Source organism: Carassius auratus, chromosome 1 (genome assembly GCF_003368295.1).
Source record: "Carassius auratus strain Wakin chromosome 1, ASM336829v1, whole genome shotgun sequence".
Taxonomy (NCBI): Eukaryota; Metazoa; Chordata; class Actinopteri; order Cypriniformes; family Cyprinidae; genus Carassius; species Carassius auratus.
Genome location: NC_039243.1, coordinates 32504230 through 32525452, shown reverse-complemented (window position 1 = coordinate 32525452; position 21223 = coordinate 32504230). Strand labels below are relative to the sequence as shown.

Here is a 21223-nt window from a genome sequence, read left to right as displayed (position 1 = left end):
ATGGCCAGTGTAAAATGTTTATTATTTAAATATATTTAAATATTATTTTAATTTATTAAACATTATTTTTAGTAGGATACTGTCCTTTAGAAGCTTTAAAGGCAAAATAATAACAAATCATATCGATCGTTCTGCTCCTCCGTTTTTCCGATTTGAATGAACTGGTAAAGCTAGAAGCATTCAATGTATAAAGCGCGTGCCATACATCAGCGTCACCGCGCTTAGCCTTCGCCGTAGTAGATTCGCGCTAGATTCTCATTCGGTGGTTGCTTTGGTAACTCGTGTAAACGAATGGCGTCCATGATGAGCTGAACAACGCTCTTTTGTTTTTAAACGACGGTAGGAATGAATCGTTTGAACGTCTGATGATTTAATGCTATATTTTAAACCAGCATGTTTATTTGTATATTAATGAATGATTGCATTTAAACAGTGGATATGATGGATGATGAGTATTTTTCTACAACGCTTGCTTACACGAAAAGCCCTAAGACATCCAGAAGAACGACTTTTCAGGTACTGGTGGTCAGTAAAGCATGGTCAGACACATTGGGCTCTGTCTCAAATCGGAGTGAGCTGCCTATCAAGACAAGATCTATGACACGTGCATGTTTTTTGATTTCAGGATGAGCTCAAGACAGCTGTGTCTGCTAGAGCCAACAGGCAAAGTTACCCGGATGACTTTGATGATGATGATGATGATGGTTGGTTTTACAATGTCACACTTGTCTAAAACATCATGACTGAATGGTTTACTCATGCCACTGGCCTTACCCTGTATAATCATGTTTATTCTCTTATATAACATGATTTATATGCATGCACTTCTGTTTTTCCAATGTGTTCTTTACCCTTATACTTGAACTCTGCAGACATACTCAACGAACTCCTTAAGATGCAAAAACAGAAGAAGGTGAAATTTAAAGCTGGAAAGACTAAAGGCAAAATCAACGATTTCAATCTTTCGGGTGATGAAGAGGAAAATGGCAAACCCAAAAAAGTGTATTTTATGAAAACCAAAAGGAACAGTTCACCTGTGAACTCCGAACAGCTACATCTCATGAAACGTGAAGATGACCGGCAAAGTTCTGTCCCTTCGCAAAGCAATTCGTACAGTCTGCATTCGGATTCCCCTTTTTCCTCTCTATCTGACAAGTTTTTACCAGAGTCCGCTTTACTCCAGAAGGACGAACAGTCCAAACCAGTCATGCAGACGAGGAACCAGACAGAATCTGTGGTGAGGAAGAGCCTGTCAGATCCTTTACTGCCACTAAACTCTGAGAACAGCCAATGGGAATCAAGTCCAGAGCCATTGCCTTCAGAACAAGATGAGGACAACCAAAGGATTGGTGAAGATGGTGAACCACCGGTTCCTCAACCCAGGGAGAGAGGCGTTAAACCGAAGCTTTCCGCAGGTCAGGGTTTAAGATCAACCATCTTTTGCAAGACCAGTTACCAATAACACTAATGTTTTCTGTGTGTTTGTACATTGCCTGGATATTCGGATTTAAATAAGCAAATACCGAAGAGTCTAGGATTGGATCATTATTGCACTAATTAATATTTAGTTTTGCAACATTGCAATGTGTAGCTTTTTATTTCTCAAACATTCATGTCAGATGTGCACATGAACATATTCCTGGATGACAATGCCAAGACTCATCGGATTCAAGTTGTGAAACAGTGGTTCAGTGAGCATGATGAATCATTTTAACGTAAAAATTGATCACCGCAAGTCAATATACGATCTCGGCCCAAAATCAATGCAACTCTTGATGGAAATAAATACTGTGGTGTTACATGGTGTTAATTAATGCACAATACAACCAAAGCTCAAGGTGCTCAGGACTCTTTGGTGGGTAATCTCTCACAGTACGAATCTTAGCATTGTCATCCTGCAATATGTTCATGGTTACATCTTCCGACACGGTTGTCTGAGAAATAAAAAGCAACACACTGCATCAGAAACACAACATGCCAGAAAAATATGAATCACTGCAATAATGATTCAATCCGCAATGCAATATTTGTTTGCTCCAGCCACTATAAAACTAGATTAAGAAACGTGAGAAACTAATAATTAAAATACACTTTCTTTAATGTAAACAGGTTGTCCTGCTCCAGACATGTCACCCAGACCCAAACCCAGGCAGAGGACAGTAAAGATGTGTGACATTGGTCAGTCAGAAGAGGAGAGCCCAGCCTACAGCAGAACAGACACGTCTTCTGTGTCTATAGCCCTCGCTCCTGAGAAGAGTCGAACCTCTGCCAGTGATGGTGTTCTGGTGAGAACGGCTTGAAGATGGAAATAAAAAAGTGTCAGCAGTAACCCACTTAAATCAGAACCCTTTATTAAACCTTTGTTTTTAAGAGTGTAGTTATTGACTAGTGCTAGTTAGTATCTCACAAGCTGCTCAGGTCTAAATTTAGGAGATGCTTTGATAGACTCTTGTTTTGTTTTTCGACCCAGGGTCCAGATGAAGACCAGTCAGAAAAGTCCGAGTTTTGTTCACCAGCAGAGCAGATGTATCCAGCTTCTGTAGGTGCGGAAACCATGTTCAGAGACTGTAGTAATGATATTACATTTTGGTATATTGGTATTGTTTGTCTGCGAGTCGACCTGACATCTAATAATTTAAAGTAAACTATAGTTAACCCTTTAACCGTCACTCCCCCATATTTTTTAAATAGGCATGAAAGTGCACTATTCAAACTTAATATGAACACTCTGGAATACAGACCAAAGGTTAGTCTCTTTTAACTTCTATATCAAAAAGTTATAGAAGTTTAAATGTATTGTAAAAAAAAAAAAAAAAAAAAAAAAAAAAAAATATATATATATATATATATATATATATATATATATATATTAACTGTACTAATATTATTGTTTTATATATAATAAATATATAACATAATAGGTTTTACTCTAAAATTGCTTTAAAATGTAAGACCTTTGTCTAAATAAGTTATGTTCCAAATTTGAAGTTGATATGAAAAAAATTGAGGTTAGGGCGTTATACCACAAACAGCCACTGGGTGGCATCCAAACTCCATTAAATTTTTTACTGCAACATATTTCTCTTTCAGTATTGATACAAAGTAGAATCCTGAGACTCAGACCTTTCCAGTGATGTTTTTGGTTTGTCAAGATAAAAAAAAGGTTTGATTTTTAAAGACTATAGTGCATTTTGTAATATGACACTTGACACAGGCGCAAAAACATTTTAAAGTACCAAAAATGGATGAATCAATATATAAGTTATGATGATTGCTAAAACATCTGATAGAGAAAAAGGACAACAACAGGTAGGATGGTGACAGTTAAGGGGTTAAGTAGTTATTAATCATTTTTAATTTGCAATTTTCATTGCAGCTGCCTCAGAAGAGAGCAAGGAGAGAAATTATTCAACATCCTTTGAAGAAAAGCATGTAAGTCTGATTAAGGGTGAAAAGATCTTGTTCTGATGGTTTTGTGTGACATGTTACTAAAGGAAGCAGATCAAGGTCAGTTACGTGCCATGTCATCTTGTAAATGTTAATGTAATTCATAAGCATATCTGTCTTCATGCTTTTCCAATCAGGAGAGTTTGCAGGGTTCCCTTGACCACACATCATCCACACTAACCCAAATATCAGCCGACAGGTTAGTGAATTTATTTAAAACCTCATGCTGTATATGTGCACGATGGACTTCGGATTTTTTTTATTTAAAGTGTAAAATCGTGTCATATTTGCACAGCATTTCGAAGACAATTTTACCTCATAATTGAAAGAAAATCGTTTACTCATCCTCATGTCATTCCCAAACCCATTTGACCTTCATTCTTCTAATACTACAATACTAAAATATTTATATTATCATTTGCATTAACATACTTTTATTCAAACAGAGTAAAAAGATTATCTCAACAAGTTTATGCATTTCTAAACACTAGTCTTTTATTTATTTCTCAAGCTATATAGTTTCATGTTTTAATGAGTAAAGCATTATTTAGTGCACCTTTAACTCAAATGCACCAAACATTGAAACTGACTGATATTGAGCAACATCTTCTGGACATTAGACCTTCAAGCTCTCGCTCATCCAGTTCCAGAAAACACAAGAGCTCTTATAAAGCAGAGTCGAAATACCTGGGAGCGTTGAAGATTCTGGATCAGAGAACAGAAGCGAGCGAGCGTCTTCCAGAAGCAGCAGATTCACTGAGAGCTGCTGTGTACCAGGTGTCTAGAGACCCACCCAATCATTTCTACACCCCTTTAATGCATCTAAAATGTGCTCAAATATTGTTTTCTTTCTTAAAAGGAGTGGCTCAAAAAGAAAGAAGAAACTTTAAAAATAACAACGAGTGCAAAAAAGCAGGAAGAGAAATTAAAAGAGGAGAAAGTGCACAAAGTAATATTTAATGCACGTTTGAATTCTTTATTCACCACAATCCTGGTTTGATTTATTCAATGTTTTGCATTTCCCTTTTTTAGGAAAATCGTACTAAAATTGCCGATGCAAAGGCGTCTTATGATGCATGGAAAGAGAAAAAAAGTGAAGGCTTTAGAAAGAAAGTCAAAGAAAAACAGGAGGCAATAAAGCAACAACAAATGGAATTGGATAAAAAGCATGAACAAAAGGAAACAGGAAAACAGGTAATTATTAAAAAATGTACTTTATTAGCAACTTGTTTTTTTCCCATTGGTTTATTAGAAATATAGTAAATATTTCAGCTTAATAATTTTTTCATTTAATTTTTTATCCACTGCAGGTGCTACACTACACTACATTTTTTTTTTCTTTTTTCTTTCTCTTCTATTTTTTTATGATTTCGCATTTCCAGAAACACAAAAAGCTGTCAGAATACACTGATGGTTTGAGAAAAACGATGAAACCACTTTGGTACCAAGCTACAAAACATATGCTATACCAACAGACATAAAATATACTTCCACATGCAATTTTGGTTCCATCATTTGCATAAATATATCACGCTCTAAACATTTCCCAAAGCAGATTTTTGAGAAGTGGAAAGAGGAGCATGACGGCATCATTAAAGACAGGATACGGGTAAAGAAACAGACTGAGAGAAGACAGAAACTACAACAGGCCAAAGAGAAACACGAGAAGAAGAAGGACTGCATTTCTGCTTTCACTGAATGGTAAGAAAGATGCATTTTTATTTATATGCATCACTAATTTAGTTAATCCGCTCACATTTGGTCATGCACGAGTCATTCAAGCCTCATATTACAAACTGATATTAATGAGACTTTCTGGTAATTACTTTACATGTTTCATAGGAGTGACCGAAAGAAGGATGTTATTGAAGAGAAGGTCAAGGCAGAACACAGGAAGGAGAAGATAAAGGAAGTGGAGGAGGAGTATGAAAAGGAGGAGAAAGTTAAAATGGCATTGGAGATGTATGACAAATGGCTGGTGTGTTGCAGTACTCTTCTTCATGACGCTTACACACTATTACTATTACGTACACATTCATGTCACATTAAGTTGCTTTCTCAGTCTAAATGTAATCTGTTTATGGTTTCAAATAGACATACTGTGATCAAAATCTGTTCCTCCTTTTATTGCAGAAAAGAAAAGAGTTTCAACAAAAAAGGGAGAGAAAAGAGAAGAAGATTCAGGCTATTCTTCAGGACGATGCTCCTCCGCCCTGGAGCCCTCCGAATAAAACAATCCCGTTTGGAAAATGAGCCTTATTTCAATGTTCTTTAATTTCAGAAAGACTCGAACCATAAATAAATCAAACTAAATAAAGGCCCTTAACCCAATAAAGCACATTTCTAAGGCTTTTAAATGATCAAAACTGAACAAATGATATCTGACGGATAGTTGATATTTGTAAAGCAAGTTACTTTTATACTATTATATCATGCTATTTTATAACGATATGTTGTTTATAATATTTCAAGATGAACACTTATTGAACTGAAGAGGGGGGAAATGCAAATTTTTCTATTTCTTCATCGGGTTTGTAGCACTGCATCAGTGTCTCATCATCGGATGCTCTGCGGTGAATGGGTGCCGTCAGAATGAGAGTCTGATAAAAACATCCCAATAATCCACAGCACTCCAGTCCATCAGTGAACATGATGAAGCTTCAAGGCTAAAAGCCATGCTTGGAATAAAACCCCTAATGCAGCACGATGTCTATAGATAAATCATTTAGTGCACAGACAGGATTTCAATATTGAATTGTGGATATAATACGAGTGGCTTTTGGGACATTCGGAGACAGACAGGACAGTAATTGACAGAATCTATACTCTGAGACCCTCTTACTCTATTTTTATGTTGTTCCCTTGCGCTCGGTGAGTATTGATCGCTCTGTTCCTGTCAGCTGATTGATCCTTCATGGGCCTGTGGCTATCAGAATTAGGAATCCTGATCTTGATGGAACATATTTCATTTGTAAACCATACCTCTTTATCGTTTCATAGGCTTCTATGAAAACACAGTCGCTCTCTCCATCACAACTGAAAGCTATCATATGGCTTCCTCTTATAATTGTAAATAATAGAAAGACTCATTTTATGAACTGTGTCCGGTTGATGTGGAACATCAATATACATAACAGACAAGTTGAGACGATAGACGTGTTGCTGTTAATGAAGTTAGAAGATAGAACGAGGATGTTTGTGTTTTAGGAGTATTCAGGTTTAGAAAGGAAATCACATGGTGAGAGCTCTGATTGTGAGACATGCGCTGTCTGAAACAGAAAGAAAAACACAATTTTTGTTTGTTTGTTTGCTTTAAAAAAAAAAATTATATAAAAAAAATATATTTTTTAGATTCTATAAAAGTTTTGTTTTTGAGTTTTGGATGAGTTAGGTTTTTGGTTGTTTTTATTACTTATTATTATTGTGTTATTCATTTATTTATATATATATTTATCTTTTTTTTAATTATTATTAGTACGTCAAGTTAAATTAAATGAAGTTTTAGTTTCTAGTTTTAGCTAACTATAATAACCCTGGTTGAATCACAATTGCAAGATGAGTGTGATACCTTTTAAATAATTCAGGAACGTTTTTCCATAAAATAACATTTATTTTCACAGGAAGCGAACATTAACACTAGAATATATTCAATGTGAGATTCCCGTCTCACTGATTATTTTTACAGATCATACATGCTAACTCCAAACACATCCAAATACATATTACATTTACGACAAAGAAATCCAAATCAATTAGTCACCAAGTCACCACAATTATCTCATAAATTGATCAAATATGTGTCCCTGGAGCACAAAAGACTTAAGTCTCTGGGATTTATGTGTAGCAAAAGCCAAGAATACATTGTATGGGTCAAAATTATCCATTTTTATTTTATGCAAAAAATCATTAGGATATTAAGTAAAGATCATGTTCCATGACAATATTTAGTACATTTCCTACCGTAAATATATCAAAACTTTATTTTTGTTTAGTAATATACATTGTTATCAACTTTAACAATATTAAGATTTTTTTTTGCACCCTCAGATTCCAGATTTTCAAATAGTTGCATCTCAGACAAATATTGTTCCATCATAACAAACCACACGTCAATGAAAAGCGTATTTTTTCAGCTTTCAGATGATGCGTGCTCCAGGGTCACATATCAGGTTTTCATATTTACTCACAATGCTTCTGTACAGTAGACTTTTTGTCCATATCACATCAGCATTTCATGTTTTGAAAGCAAACGTTTCTCACAGAAGAGTGTTTTCTTGTTTGAAGGCCACACTGATTGTATTTTGCTTGCTGCGTGTGCATTTCTCGCTTACCGTCTCGCTGCTACAAACCCTTCTCATTCCATTGCTCAACCTTCCACACTTGAACACGGCCAGAAAGGATCTTCTATAGTTGCTGTTCATCCATCCGTACAGGATGGGGTTGGCAAACGTGGAGCACATGGCCACAACATGGAAAGCCGTGTAGAGCAATCGGTAGTCTTTCATTTCTAATACGCTGCTGTCGATATCCACAGCAAGCTGAAAGGCGTGAAAGGGCAACCAGCTAACGGTGAAGACCACCACTACGGCCACCAGCATCTTCGTGGTCTTCTGTCGGCGCTGATGGCGATCGCTCCGGCCTCCGCCGGGACTGACGTGATTCCGAAGCTTGTTCCAGATCCGAGTGTACGCGAAGGAAATGATGGACAACGGCAGGCCGTACTGGAGGAAGAACATGGCGATGCTGTAGACCGTGCCATCCGCACTGCTTCCAGGCCACTTCTCAGCACAGCCCTGAATCGTCCGCTCAGGCGATAGGTCAAAGGTCACATATTCACGGAAGATAGCTAGAGGACTGGCGAGGATCGCGCTCGCCACCCATGTGATCACGATGACGACCACGCACATGTCTTTGGACATCTTGGTTTCCATGTGGTAGACGATGCTTCGGTATCTGTCCAGCGCGATAACATTGAGCGTGATGGTGGAAACGTGGACGGCTAAGCCTTGCGCATAAGGCAACAGGTAACACATCACCTGTCCGAATTTCCATTCTCCGTAGAGCGTGTACATCAAAGTGAAAGGCAAACACAGTGTGTTGACCAACAAGTCTGCTACAGCCAGGTTAACAATGAAATAGTTAGTCACCGTGTGTAAATTTCTAAACTTGTACACGACATATATGACCAAGGAGTTCCCGGTCACGCCAAAGAGGATGATGGTGCTGTAAGCCAAAATCAAGATCACTTGAACACCCACCAGTTTTGTACTGTCTTCCAGACCGTCCAGTAAGACGCCCTCGAGTTGGTTAGTGGCAGGTGTAGAACAGTTTGAGGACTGAGTTTCGTCTTCAGATATGTTCATTTCGGTTCTTATATCCATGCTGGACATTCGTTTACTTACTCTAAAAAAAAAAAAAAGCAAAGTGAAATTAAATTAAATTAAATGCATTGAAAATCTATCCAGTATTCAAAACAGAAAAATACAGCCAAAAATGAATTAAATGCTGCATGCAAGCTTATGTCATAATCAGTGATTAAAATTTAAAATTTGCCAAATTTGGATCTTATTTTAATGCATGCATTTTCGATTTAATGCATAGTGTTTTTAAATACTTGATGAATATGCGAGCATGTTAAATCATATTTTATATTAATAAATCAATCAAGGTTTGTAGCATTCAACTACATATAAGATTATTATGCTAAGTTACTACTATAGCGTATATTATACTACAATACACTACTGTAGTAAGAACTAAAGTATGCTACAGCATTTATTACAGTTAATCAGTTCACGAAAGTTAATATTACAGTAAGCTGTAGCATGCATTAACAGATTGTTGTAAATACTATACAGTATAATACACTCGCTATTTTTCAAAAACACCGTGAAATTTAATAGTATTTCTTCACGTGGGCGTGCAGTAAATTATATAGATAAACAATACATGCATAAAGTTGAAAGTAGTTTGAATTGATCTGCATAAAAAATGAAATTAGGAAGAAAATCGTTTTCGGAAAGAGTCTTACCTTCTTTAAGTTGTGAAGTTGCATGCAATATAAGCTCGTGTAGGAAAGTATGGCAGAAGAGAAAAAAAACAGCCTGAATCCATGCCAAATTTATCACGCGTAACCCGACGACAAAGAACAAGAAGTGTGTGTAACAGGAGTCTGAGTGAGTGTGATGCACGGAGAGAAACACATCTGAGTCTGAAGGATGCGCGCGCTTCACAACCCAGCAGCGCGCGCGAGACTCTTGATTGACACCAGGCTTGATTTACAATTACAACTTTCATATAAAGATCAGAGGTTTATGAATATGTAATTAATGCATCATTTAATAGCAGTCTGCATTAGTCTGTATACAGTAACTGTGTTAATCACTGTTATTTCTATAAGACCATATACTGACGTGAAAAGATAACTACAGCAGATTTACTTATACATAATTTAATGCATGACATTCAACATTGTTTGCTCAGCTTTTTGTGTCACATTGTCGTTTTGCAGATGGTAGGTACAAAGAGGTTTCAAATGTCAGGAAATGTAATCATTAAGACAAAAGGACAAATGTCTGTCTCGCTGATGCACATCAGGCAGAAATCGACATATGACGTCAACAATGACGATGAGAGTCACGCCAGATCTTCAATTTAATAAACACTATGAACTGAATTATACACTGCCCTCAGCAACAGAGCTGTGTGTGTGTGTGTGTGTGTGTGTGTGTGTGTGTAAGCATCACCTGTTTTAGTATTTGAGACTTATTCTAACTCTATTTCATTTTAGGAGAATCATTTTGTTTATTTCCCTCTCTTTAGGATAGCGTGCACCAATCAAGACCAAGAACATGCATAAAGTGATAGTTCACCCCAAAAAATGTGCCATCATTCACTTGCCCTCATGTTCTTCCAAACCCATATTTGCAGCACAAATAAAATTATTTTTTATATTTTATCATCATTTTTGTTGCTTATCATCATCACCATCTTCTTAATATTTTGTTGCTTAACTTAATTTCTTGAAAGTCGAGCACAGTTTTAAGCAATTATATTGTTTAATCGTTTATTTATTTATTGTGTTTTTATTGTGGGTAATGAAAGACCATTCATTATTTTCCTTGAAAGCAAGGTTGTGGGAAAATCATATTATTTTTCATTAATGTTTATTATCACAACATTAACAAACTGGAGGAAAATCTGTCCAAAGTGCTTTTCTATGTCTGTCAACCTTAACACATAGACCCAGTATCTGTCTCGTGAATGTGTTTTCTTCCTTTTTCTTTTTATATGTTGTTGAAATAATAATTGCAGTTTGCTTGCTATGACATTTGGGCAGAAAAATGAATAGTAAAAGAAATGATCGAACACCTAACCGCTCCTAAATCTTTCTGATTGAGCTGAGCTGGCAGCTTCAGTCACTTATTGGTTGTGTAATTAATTGGTATAGATTCTCTCTCACTTCTGCAGGAAGACTGAGGTACATGTCCAGGTAAACCAACAGAAATAGCAACACTACAGAGAACACAGACAGAAATAACCAGCTCCCTTCTGCTGCTGATCCACTCATCCATATGCTGTCAGCTATTACACTTTACAGTAAAATACCGTGTTTATTTCTATCATGGACCATGGTTACATTTATTTATTTATTATTAGGATATTGTCCACATTTGCTCCAACTTGGAGGTCTTCTCATTCTGCAGTTTGAAACTCAAGAAATGCATGTCAAAGATTTTAGTTTTAATTATCAAAGCAGCTTCTTTCTATATCTTTATCAATATGTTGAGTATGAAACAAAGAGATGCATGACATTTCTTAAAAGATATATAGATGAGCTTCCTTTATTTACATTTGAGAGAAAACTTGCAAATATGTTAAAATATGCAGCCGTGAATGTGTCATATTGAAATACATAAAATTTCCAGGTTACGATGCTGTTAAATAAAATCTCTCTCTCTCTCTCTCTCTCTCTCTCTCTCTCTCTCTCTCTCTCTCTCTCTCTCTCTCTCTCTCTCTCTGACAATCTGTAGCCTATGTAGTGGGAATGAAATATGACGCATATGAAATATTGCTGCCTGAATCATCTCTGTCCACTAGATGGGGCTGCTGCTGTTGTCTGATGCTTGTTGGAAAATGCAATAAAAATGATTTTGAATGTCATATTTTCAGACTTCATTCAGATTACAGAGAATATTGGAGTTTTGTATTGTAATCTGTCCTGGAATGTAGCTATAATTATTTCAAAAGCAACTGTAAATGTAGTAGCATGATTCCAATCACATTTAATAGTAAAAGAGCCACGTTCATTTTATTTCATTAATGCTTCTTGTATAAAATATACATTTTTGATCACACTTTACAAAAATATTTATTTCATTTATCAGTGGTTAATGCATTAGTTATCACTAACCAACCATCGAAAAAAAATAATTATAATATATATATATATATATATATATATATATATATATATATATATATACATTTTACATTTTTGGTCTTATTTTATGTTTTTGGTGTTAGTGTTAATTCATAATACTTACTCATATATAATACTTAAACTGTTAATTTATAAAACCTGAATATGAAACAAAATGTTTAAGTATGTGATAATTAAGATTAACCCATAGATGACCACAATATTGTGATTGTTAGTTAATACCTAATGCATAACTGATGTTCACTTCACAGTGTGTGTGTGTGTATGTGTGTGTGTGTGTGTGTGTGTGTGTGAGACATCAAGAAATTCAGAATGAACCGCATTCACTGTCTGAGCTGTTTGACTCCATATACAAGACTAGATGAACTAGTTCAAACTTGTGTGCTCTGAAAATAGCCCTGCTCTTTTTTGTTGTTGTTGTTTATTAGTTTTTTAGCATTTAGCAGCTTTTCATATCACATGTGGTTAAGGTTACTACAAAATGTCCCAGATTCCTTGTTTCATCTGTTCTCAGCTCTATTTATGAGCAGAGGAGTTCACTGACATATTAGAATAGGAGATAATCTGTGCCTGTGTGGGAGGGAATTGTGCAATCCTGTTTGGAATTTGTAAACAAAAGTGGACACCAAATAACGGAGCGGGACGCTGTTATGTCCTCGCATAGAACGTAAGAATGTCATCACTTGTGTTAAAATCAGCTTTGGCATTAAATTAAAATGCTATTTTTCAGGTTCAATGATTTCCTGCACAATGCATATCACCTCTTATTTCTAATTAATTTAATTTTTGTTGAATATTTTTTATTTGATCTAGCCTAAGAACGCTCAAATCAGAAACGCACAGCTCAGATTATAGACCTCGTGCTAATTCCACAGGTTCAGCTACAGGTCAGACAAGCTTTATTCTGATGAAAAAGGTCCAATCAACTGTTTACAGCAATAACCAGACATAATTATAGCTAGTATTTACACGTAACATTCATCAAATATAGCTCTGTCTACATATTCTTATTCAGGCACTTCTTTATGCTATTAAATATATATTTGAAACTGTACAAATTCACAATCAAGCATCGTCAGAGCTTATTAATAATACAAGTAAAAAACTACAAGTTCATATATATGGTAGGCTATGTCCTGAATCATAATTCAGTAGCTATTAAAACTAGTAATGAAATGTATCTGTACAAAACTTCTGCTTAATACAAAAATAAGGCACCTTAAGTGAACAGTGCATGCAATCTGTAACTTTAAGCCACAACAATATTGACCAATTGTAGGTATATGGTTTAAAATGTAAAGTATACAGCATGGCTGTAAAGGCTCAAAGTTAATGGCATGTTGTCATGAGTTATTTAAAGCATAAGGAAAAACACATTGTCAGACTTGGCATGTTTACACGGCGATATTCCACTGATGCATTGCTTTGTTGTGTACGTGTCCTCTTTAAAGCTGGGCTTAGTTGTTTTATGTGATGCAGTGAAAGTGTCTCTCAGCCAGCCATCCACAGAATAAAGGGAATAAGGATTGTGGGTAACGTAGTTGAAGGCGCCAGGCCGAAGCACAGGATGTACATCACTCCTATCCCAACAGTTAAGGCCACACTCCTCTGGTCCCGAATGATGGATTTCAGACAGTCACAGAACTGAAAAAGAAAAAGCATTAAAAGATATCAGTAGCAGACTCTTAAACAAAAAACTCTCACACAATACATGCTAGAAATAATATGTTTTTATTTATTTAATTGCAGTGCATTATTGACGTTTTGATAGCACACTCAAAATTTTTATTTCAACCCAGCATTGGGTCAAATATAGATTAACCCATCCATTGGGTTACATTTTTACAATACATTTTTAACTCAAAAGTTGGGTTCGTCCATATTTGATCCAAAGTTTTTTAGAGTGCATGGTGTTCATGCCACACTATATTGATATTAATTTTAATTTTAATAAGTAGAACATATGCTGTATTCTAGGCTATTTTGGTATTATTAAAGATTAGATAAAAATAGGGTTGCACAAAGGTGGAAAAGTTCCATTAAATTTTGGAATTGAATTTATTTTTTTTTGGTATATTCCAGGGATTTTTAGAAAGTTTCCGGAATTTTTTTTAAAATTATTGTTATTATTATTATTATTATTTATTTATTTTTTTTGTATATTCCAGGGATTTTTGGAAAGTTTCCGGAATGTTTTTTATTATTATTATTATTATTATTATTATTATTTATTTTTGTCTATTCCAGGGATTTTTGGAAAGTTTCCGGATTAAAAAATATATATATATATTATTATTATTATTATTATTATTACTTTATTTATTTGTATTTTTTATATATTCCAGGGATTTTTGGAAAGTTTCCGGAATTGTTTTTTTAAATTATCATTATTATTATTATTATTATTATTATTTTTTTTTTGTATATTCCAGTGATATTTGGAAAGTTTCCGGATTTTTTATTATTATTATTATTATTATTATATTTTTTTATTTTATTTTTATATATATTCCAGGGATTTTTGGAAAGTTAATGGATATTTCCCACCCCTTTGCAACCCTGTATCTAAATCATATTTTTCTAGTTTACCCCGGATGAAGAGCTCTCACCTTCTCTGTCTGCTGGCTCGCAGCTGTCCCGTACCTGCAGTACGTCACGAAATGCTCGCAGTTATTCCATAATAAACTGTAGGGAAAGTCCCCGACCAGCTTCTCTGCTCTCCTCGCCACTTCTTCGCTCGCCAGCGCTTTCCACTTCACTTTCTTATCCATATCGTTCACCAGAATCTGAGCACCGTACGCGAAGTCTTCGACCGAGTCGACGCGAATGCTCGCGGTTCTGTAAATGCATCCTAAAATGAGTCTTTTGTTAGTGACGACTGGTTTAATGAGCTGTCGGTCTCTGGTTAGGACGGGCATGATGTCAGGCATCAGGTGTGCCACCCTGTTCTCCCCCAGACAGATGCCGTAATGAATGAAGAGCGCGCGCTGCACCTCCAGCAGGTCTCCTCTCCGGAGCACCGGGCATCTCACCGGATCCTCCCGCCACAGACTCTTAAACACATTCAAGCTGGAGAGAAGAAAGAACTTCTCAAACAGAAACGTCAGCGAGTCGAGCATTTTTATGACTTGTAGACTTCACGGTCGATGGAGAATTTATATATTGCATGTGCTTTAGGACTGAGGAGGATCCCAGGATTCTGATTGGCTGAACGGTTCATCCCCACACTGAACCACTTTAATGCTCGGCTCCTGATTGTTTAATGAGGTGAAGTTTTCGCAAATAAACAGTAATCTTATTGGTAACACTTTACAATAAAATTTATTTTGGAAAAAAAGAAAAGAATGCAATTACCTATCACATAGTAAGAAATCTTAATTTTTTTTTTTAAATTTTTTTTTTTTTTTTTAAAGAAAATAATTCTCAGCAAGCATGTGTTAAATTTATAAAAAGGGAGAGTAAAGAAATATTTTTCAAAATATTTTTCTTTTGAATAAATGCTGTTTATGAAGCAGCAAAACCTTAATAACAAATCATCATATTATTCTGATTTCTGAAGATCATGTGACACTGAAGACTGGAGGAATGATGCTGGAAATACAGCGGAGCATCACAGAAATAAATTATATTTTAAAGTATATTAAATTAGAAAATTATTACTTTAAATTGTAATAATATTTTACAATTAAAAAAAAATAAATCTGTATTTTTGATCAAATAAACACTGCCTCGAAAAGCATAAGAGACTTCTTTAAAAAACATTAAAAATCTTACTGACACTAAACTTTTTAAAAGGTGGTTCATCTATAGAGAAATAGTTTGACAGTAAATGTAAATGTTATTTTAAACTGCCTGCAAACAACAGTGCACTGTAATTATTAATATACAAGAACTCTGCGACATAATTAAATATACCTGTTAACTAGATTGTACAGTGTTTATACAACTAAACCATCTCCACAGTGACTTATTAAATTTGATTTAGCACTGCTTAAAAAGACTTTAAAATCCATATACAGTATTTTGTGTCTGTTTCAAACATGTAAAGAAGCTTATCCAGAACCGTGTTCCCCTTTGAGCTGATTTTGTAGTCCAGTCTGAAACGTGAGGCACTTAATTATCCTCCAACAATACCTCCTACTGTTCTCACATGCAGCGGTCGTCTCACCCCTCGTCTGAAGAAGTGACCTTAATTAGCAGCAAATCAGGTCATCTGATAATCTTCAATTATTTTGTTCCCAGACCCTTTTTCTGGTTTAATCATTAGAGCCATTTGTCCAATCTAGTGCATGAAATCAGAATCACTTTTCTACCGCCACAATGTTTGGATCAGCAGGAGCAGATACTGTCTGATGATCTCAAAAAGTTGTTTCCATAACTAAATAAACATAAATTAATGCATTTTATAATAAACGTGCAATATTATATTACATCTTAGCAGTCTTCTGTTCCATCCTCCTTCCAGTTTGTTTATATTACAAAAGCAAGTATTGTAACTAGTTCAGTTGTGCCGATGCTTGATGTTTTTATCAGACTCTCATTCTGACGGCACCCATTCACTGCAGAGCATCCATTGACGAGACACTGATGCAATGCTACATTTCTACAAACCTGATGAAGAAACAAGCTCATATCATTAATCATATCATATCTAAATTATTTAAAATGATTACAGGGCTTTTTTCCCAGCTATAAGAGCTGGCCATGAGTCAAATTACATCGAACTGTGATGCAACAAAATGTGGATTTTTTTTTTTTTTATCCAAATAAATGTTTATGATCACATTCACCGTCTTCTGTCTAAATCACATGCATCCCTCATTTGTAAAAATCTGTCAGTGCCTATTTTGAGTAAACTAGATAAATCATCATTGTGTGATCATTATCATAGCCTTCAAGTCCATTTATTGTGTGTTGAATATTTGTGAGGTCTGAAGGGCAGATGTGAAACAGTGGTCACTGCCGCTGAACTCGCGATGACCTCTGCACTTACAAACCCACTGCCATCATATTTACAGGATGCCAGATAAGAGTACTCTTGAGAAAGGAATGCACTAGACTTAACTCTCACATTTAAGAGCTTTTCATTGATTATTTTCTCATTGCTATTGCATTACAATCCTGCTTACAATGTTAAAATAATCTTGAGGAGAGAGTGCCTTGAAGTCGAGGACAGAGGACTTCAGTAAATCAAATGGACAGGACACATAAACCTGATGCATATAAACAATCCCAATGGGATGCATTACAAGCCGCTTGCTATTTAATTACAATTAAAACTTGATTAAGTTTCTGTGGTTTTGCATGTCTTATTAAATCAATGATGGTTCTGCAAATGTCACAATGACAATGCATTACCAAGTCTTACGTGTCATTTATTTCAAAATTGAGATTTATGCATCATCTGAAAGCTGAATAAATAAGTTTTCCATTGATGCATGGTTTATTAGGAGGACACTATTTGTCTGAGATACAGGAAATATCTTCATGGAACATGATCATTATTTAATATCCTAATGATTTTTGGCATAAAATAAAAATCTATAATTTTGACCCATGCAATGTATTTTTGTCTATTGCTACAAATATCCCCCAGAGACTCAAGACTGCTTTTGTGCTCCAGGGACACAATTGTGATTTTTTAATATTCAATATTCATTTGTAGTTATTTAAGAAGCAAAAATGTGCCGATGATATTAACATGGCCAAAAAGTAAGATGAAAGTCTGATAGCTCCTATTATAAATCAATCAGATCATTTTAACAGTAAAACAGATTAAAATGCATATAAATATCATTATATATCCAGAGAATGTCTTATGTTTTATGATCAATGCTCTGTAGTTTTTATGATGGGAGGAAAAACATATATTGCAATGCAATACAATGATATTCAAGAGATGTAAAAATATATGATGCATCATTTATGCATGGTTTTGTAAAAAAAAAAAAAAAAAAGATGACGTATGGATAATCAAGTAAATGTTGCTTCAGACCAGTAATTATTCATCTTGCAATATGTTTCTTGCAAAAGGAAACAGAAAGCGTGAATAGTATTTAGATGACAGGTAGTATGCAGTAGACTGGACTTATATTAAATAACCTGAGAATGACCTCAGACTCTGTGCATTTCAGTACAGTTCAGACGGCAACGACCTCCCGTGATCGCTGCATTGGTGGTGACTTCTTATCATTTGTTTGGGAGACTGGAGAGTTGGCAGGCTGCATCTTGAGACTTGTGCTCTCCATCTGGTTTTTGGAGAGGTTCATGCAGAGTTCAGAGTTGTTTAAGTTCACAGACGCTGAGGTTGACTCTCAGGTCAGGCGTGCCTTGTATCTGTCAGCTATCACGTTCAATGTGGTTTCTCGCCATAAAATGGGGTCACAGCCTGGTCACTTTAATGATGCAACCGACAGAGCCAGAGCTTCGCGATACATCTAATAAACAGAATGAAGAAACCTTGTTGTGAACCCCTCTCTCTCTTTAAACTCATCTGATACACAGCTGTAAATACACAGTGAAGGACGCTTTCATTTCACCAGGTCTTTTTTATTCACAAACACTGAACGTAGTAGTTTTATAAATAAGCTGAAAGTCTGTTTTGTTCTTATGAAGAGCTTTTTTAGACGCCTTTCACTGCTACTACTGTAAAAAAAGAAGCAAACAGAGCTGGCCTGTGCTTGACTCACTGAAACTTGTTTATTTATCACTTGTTGTTTACAAGAGTGTAATCTTTTTCAGCGGCAGTTAGATATCTGTGACCAAACCCTTCAATGTGTTCAATGCACAGCTCAACAATATTAATTTGCAACATAGTCCTTTCAAAGAAAGAAAGTTTACATTTACATTTGTTCATTTAGCAGATGCTTTTATCCAAAGCGACTTACAAACGAGGACAGTGGATGCAATTAAAAACGTCAAAAGGTGCTATAACAAGTCTCAGTTACACATAGCAAGGGCGTTTAAATAATATAATAAATAAATAAAACAGATAGAATAGAAAAAGAATAGAGCAAGCTAGTGTTAGAGGTTAACGTTTACCAGATATACAGCTTTTTAAAGTATTCTCCAAGCGTCAGTGATGAACTTGCATGTGTTTCTTTCTAAGAATAAAAGCAGAAACCTTTTCCTCTTACATTAGATGACCAAAAACAGCAGCATGCCCAAATGTTCAGTGTTTTTTTTTTTTGTTGTTGTTGAGATATTTAGAACAACTTTACATTGTCAGGCCATTGGGGCTCCTGGGAATTTGAATCCTGTCTGAGCACTGCATTAAACGACTTCTGATCATTCAATTCTGCACTGACACAAATAATGAAGCTTATTCACCCGTCTGCAAAAGCTCTGAATAACTACCATTTCTGTTACTGCTCCCAACCCTAAATCCAGCACACTCACACTCACACACACACACACACACACACACACACACACACACACACACACACACACACACACACACACACACTCACACACACACACACACACACACACACACACACACACACACACACACACACACACACACACACACACTCTCACACACACACACACACACACACACACTCACACACACACACACACACACACACACACACACACACACACACTCACACACACACACTCACACACACTCATAAAGCTCATGTGTGACACAGACAGCAAACAAGCAAATACAAACACATTAGGACCTCAAGACCAGCTTTGTTATACTCACATAAAAATCTCCTGGAGACACATGTATACACACAAACAAACAAAAAATAACAAAAAACCTATACAACTCCTCAGAAACAATATTTTTATGTTTACATATTTCTCATTCATATTACTCATCAGTTTGCAAGCGTAAAAAATAATATAATAAATATGAAAAAAATAAAATAATTCTACCTGAATGCTATATATTAAAAAATAATAATAATAATGTTATGAAATGACAAATTGGACCCCAGTCTAGTTTAGTGAAACTAATTTATTTACAGAATATTGATCATCATTTTGTTTTGTTATGGAAATATGTATTATTTGGTATGTTGTAAAATAGCAAAGAAAACGTTTACATGATCAATCTTGTTGTTTTACATGCAAAATTTCATATTCACAAATGTAAGTTCTCATGCAAAAAACCTTGTTTGTTTTATACATGATATTTTGATCTTGTTAATTAATAAAAGTAATTAAAAAAAATAAAAAATAAAAAAATAATAAAAAAAAAACTAATTTATTTAGTTGATCTGCTTCTCTGGTCACAGAGCCCTGTCTCCTGGAGCACTTCTGAAGTGCAGCGCCCTCTAGTGGCGAGCTGCTGAACACACGGTCAAAGTCTGTGTCACCTTTTGTACTGATGTGTGTAGCCTCGTAAACACAGATAAGTATTGAGCAACAATATTAATATTCAAAGAGATGAAATGTTTAGTAGTAACATTAAGTCATCAAATAAGTTTTCAATAAAGAGGTTACAATATTGCTTAAGAATAAATATTTAATGCAAATACTGTAAACCATTGATCATTATGCAAATATGGACTACCAATTTATATCACATTATTTCACCTTTATTAAATGCATTGACTGATTGATTGAATATTCCCAGTAATATCTAACCATCTTTCTTTATATACTAAGTATCTCTTATTTATTTTGCTCATTACCGGTAGTAAAATGAAGAAAGACTTTGTTTGGCGTCAGTGACTCAAGTATTACAGCACAAGCTGTCTGTTTGTCTGTGCATGTGTGTACATCTCATTTAGAGATTTGTGGAACATTTGTTCTCCCAACACTGGAAGAGAAAAAAAGTTAGAAATCTTTAGAAAATCATTAACTTGAGACGGAGTGGATCCTGACCCATAGTCTCTGTAGCAATCGAACCGTGCTGCGTCACGGTAAACCACCCGTTGCTCTTTTTGGTTTGTTTGTTTGTTTATATCATGCTTATAAGAAAAAACACACTATTTAATCTGAAGGTATTATCAATCATTAGTTTGTCACAGATTGAAAAATAGTTAAAAATCGAACTAAATGAGCTTCACTTCTACTGTTTCATTGTCCTTCCTTCATTAAACTAAAGTAATATTAAAAAGTAATGTACAATGATTCTTCACTGGGTTTGCAATGCAAAACTCACTCATGTTAGGACACTTAATATGGGTCGTTTTTAAGTTGTTTACAGTATACAAGCACCAAACATTGAAATCAGACCCCTGATTTAATCAATATATTATTCAGATTCCAGTAATAAGTAAGTCTCGATTGCATCTGCCCATGTACTCAGCATTAAGATGGACATGTTGACCAATCTCTGCAACATTTACGGTTCATTCTGAGTCACAG

General features: G+C 35.2%; 3 protein-coding genes across 8 annotated transcripts; 1 reads left to right on the top strand and 2 right to left on the bottom strand.

Annotated features, from left to right (window-relative positions):
- Positions 1-228: 228 nt before the first annotated feature.
- On the top strand, positions 229-5782 carry LOC113107990 (microtubule-associated protein 9-like). 6 transcript variants are annotated; one of them, XR_003292745.1, is made up of 14 exons: positions 229-339; positions 434-516; positions 626-704; positions 873-1415; positions 2110-2285; positions 2471-2543; positions 3377-3432; positions 3585-3646; positions 4068-4224; positions 4307-4396; positions 4480-4641; positions 4758-4888; positions 5000-5148; positions 5290-5409. XR_003292745.1 is itself a non-coding variant. In XM_026270861.1 (14 exons), exons 2-14 carry the CDS (start codon positions 439-441, stop codon positions 5698-5700), a joined length of 1878 nt encoding a protein of 625 aa, XP_026126646.1. In that variant the 5' UTR covers positions 229-339; positions 434-438; the 3' UTR covers positions 5701-5782. The 6 variants fall into 6 exon arrangements, 5 of the variants coding, with proteins under 5 accessions (XP_026126646.1, XP_026126647.1, XP_026126639.1 ...); XM_026270861.1 differs by lacking the exon at positions 4758-4888 and adding an exon at positions 5581-5782 and having other exon boundaries at positions 626-701; positions 5290-5425; XM_026270862.1 differs by lacking the exon at positions 4758-4888 and adding an exon at positions 5581-5782 and having other exon boundaries at positions 4092-4224; positions 5290-5425.
- A 1921-nt stretch (positions 5783-7703) lies between these two features.
- LOC113083412 (neuropeptide Y receptor type 2-like) lies at positions 7704-8828 on the bottom strand. Its single transcript, XM_026254707.1, has one exon. It carries the CDS (start codon positions 8826-8828, stop codon positions 7704-7706), a length of 1125 nt encoding a protein of 374 aa, XP_026110492.1.
- A 3946-nt stretch (positions 8829-12774) lies between these two features.
- Positions 12775-15049, bottom strand: LOC113107983 (lecithin retinol acyltransferase-like). Its single transcript, XM_026270831.1, has 2 exons — positions 14500-15049; positions 12775-13534 (listed from the first exon to the last, which is right to left on the bottom strand). Exons 1-2 carry the CDS (start codon positions 15007-15009, stop codon positions 13382-13384), a joined length of 663 nt encoding a protein of 220 aa, XP_026126616.1. The 5' UTR covers positions 15010-15049; the 3' UTR covers positions 12775-13381.
- Between the last annotated feature and the right edge of the window lie 6174 nt (positions 15050-21223).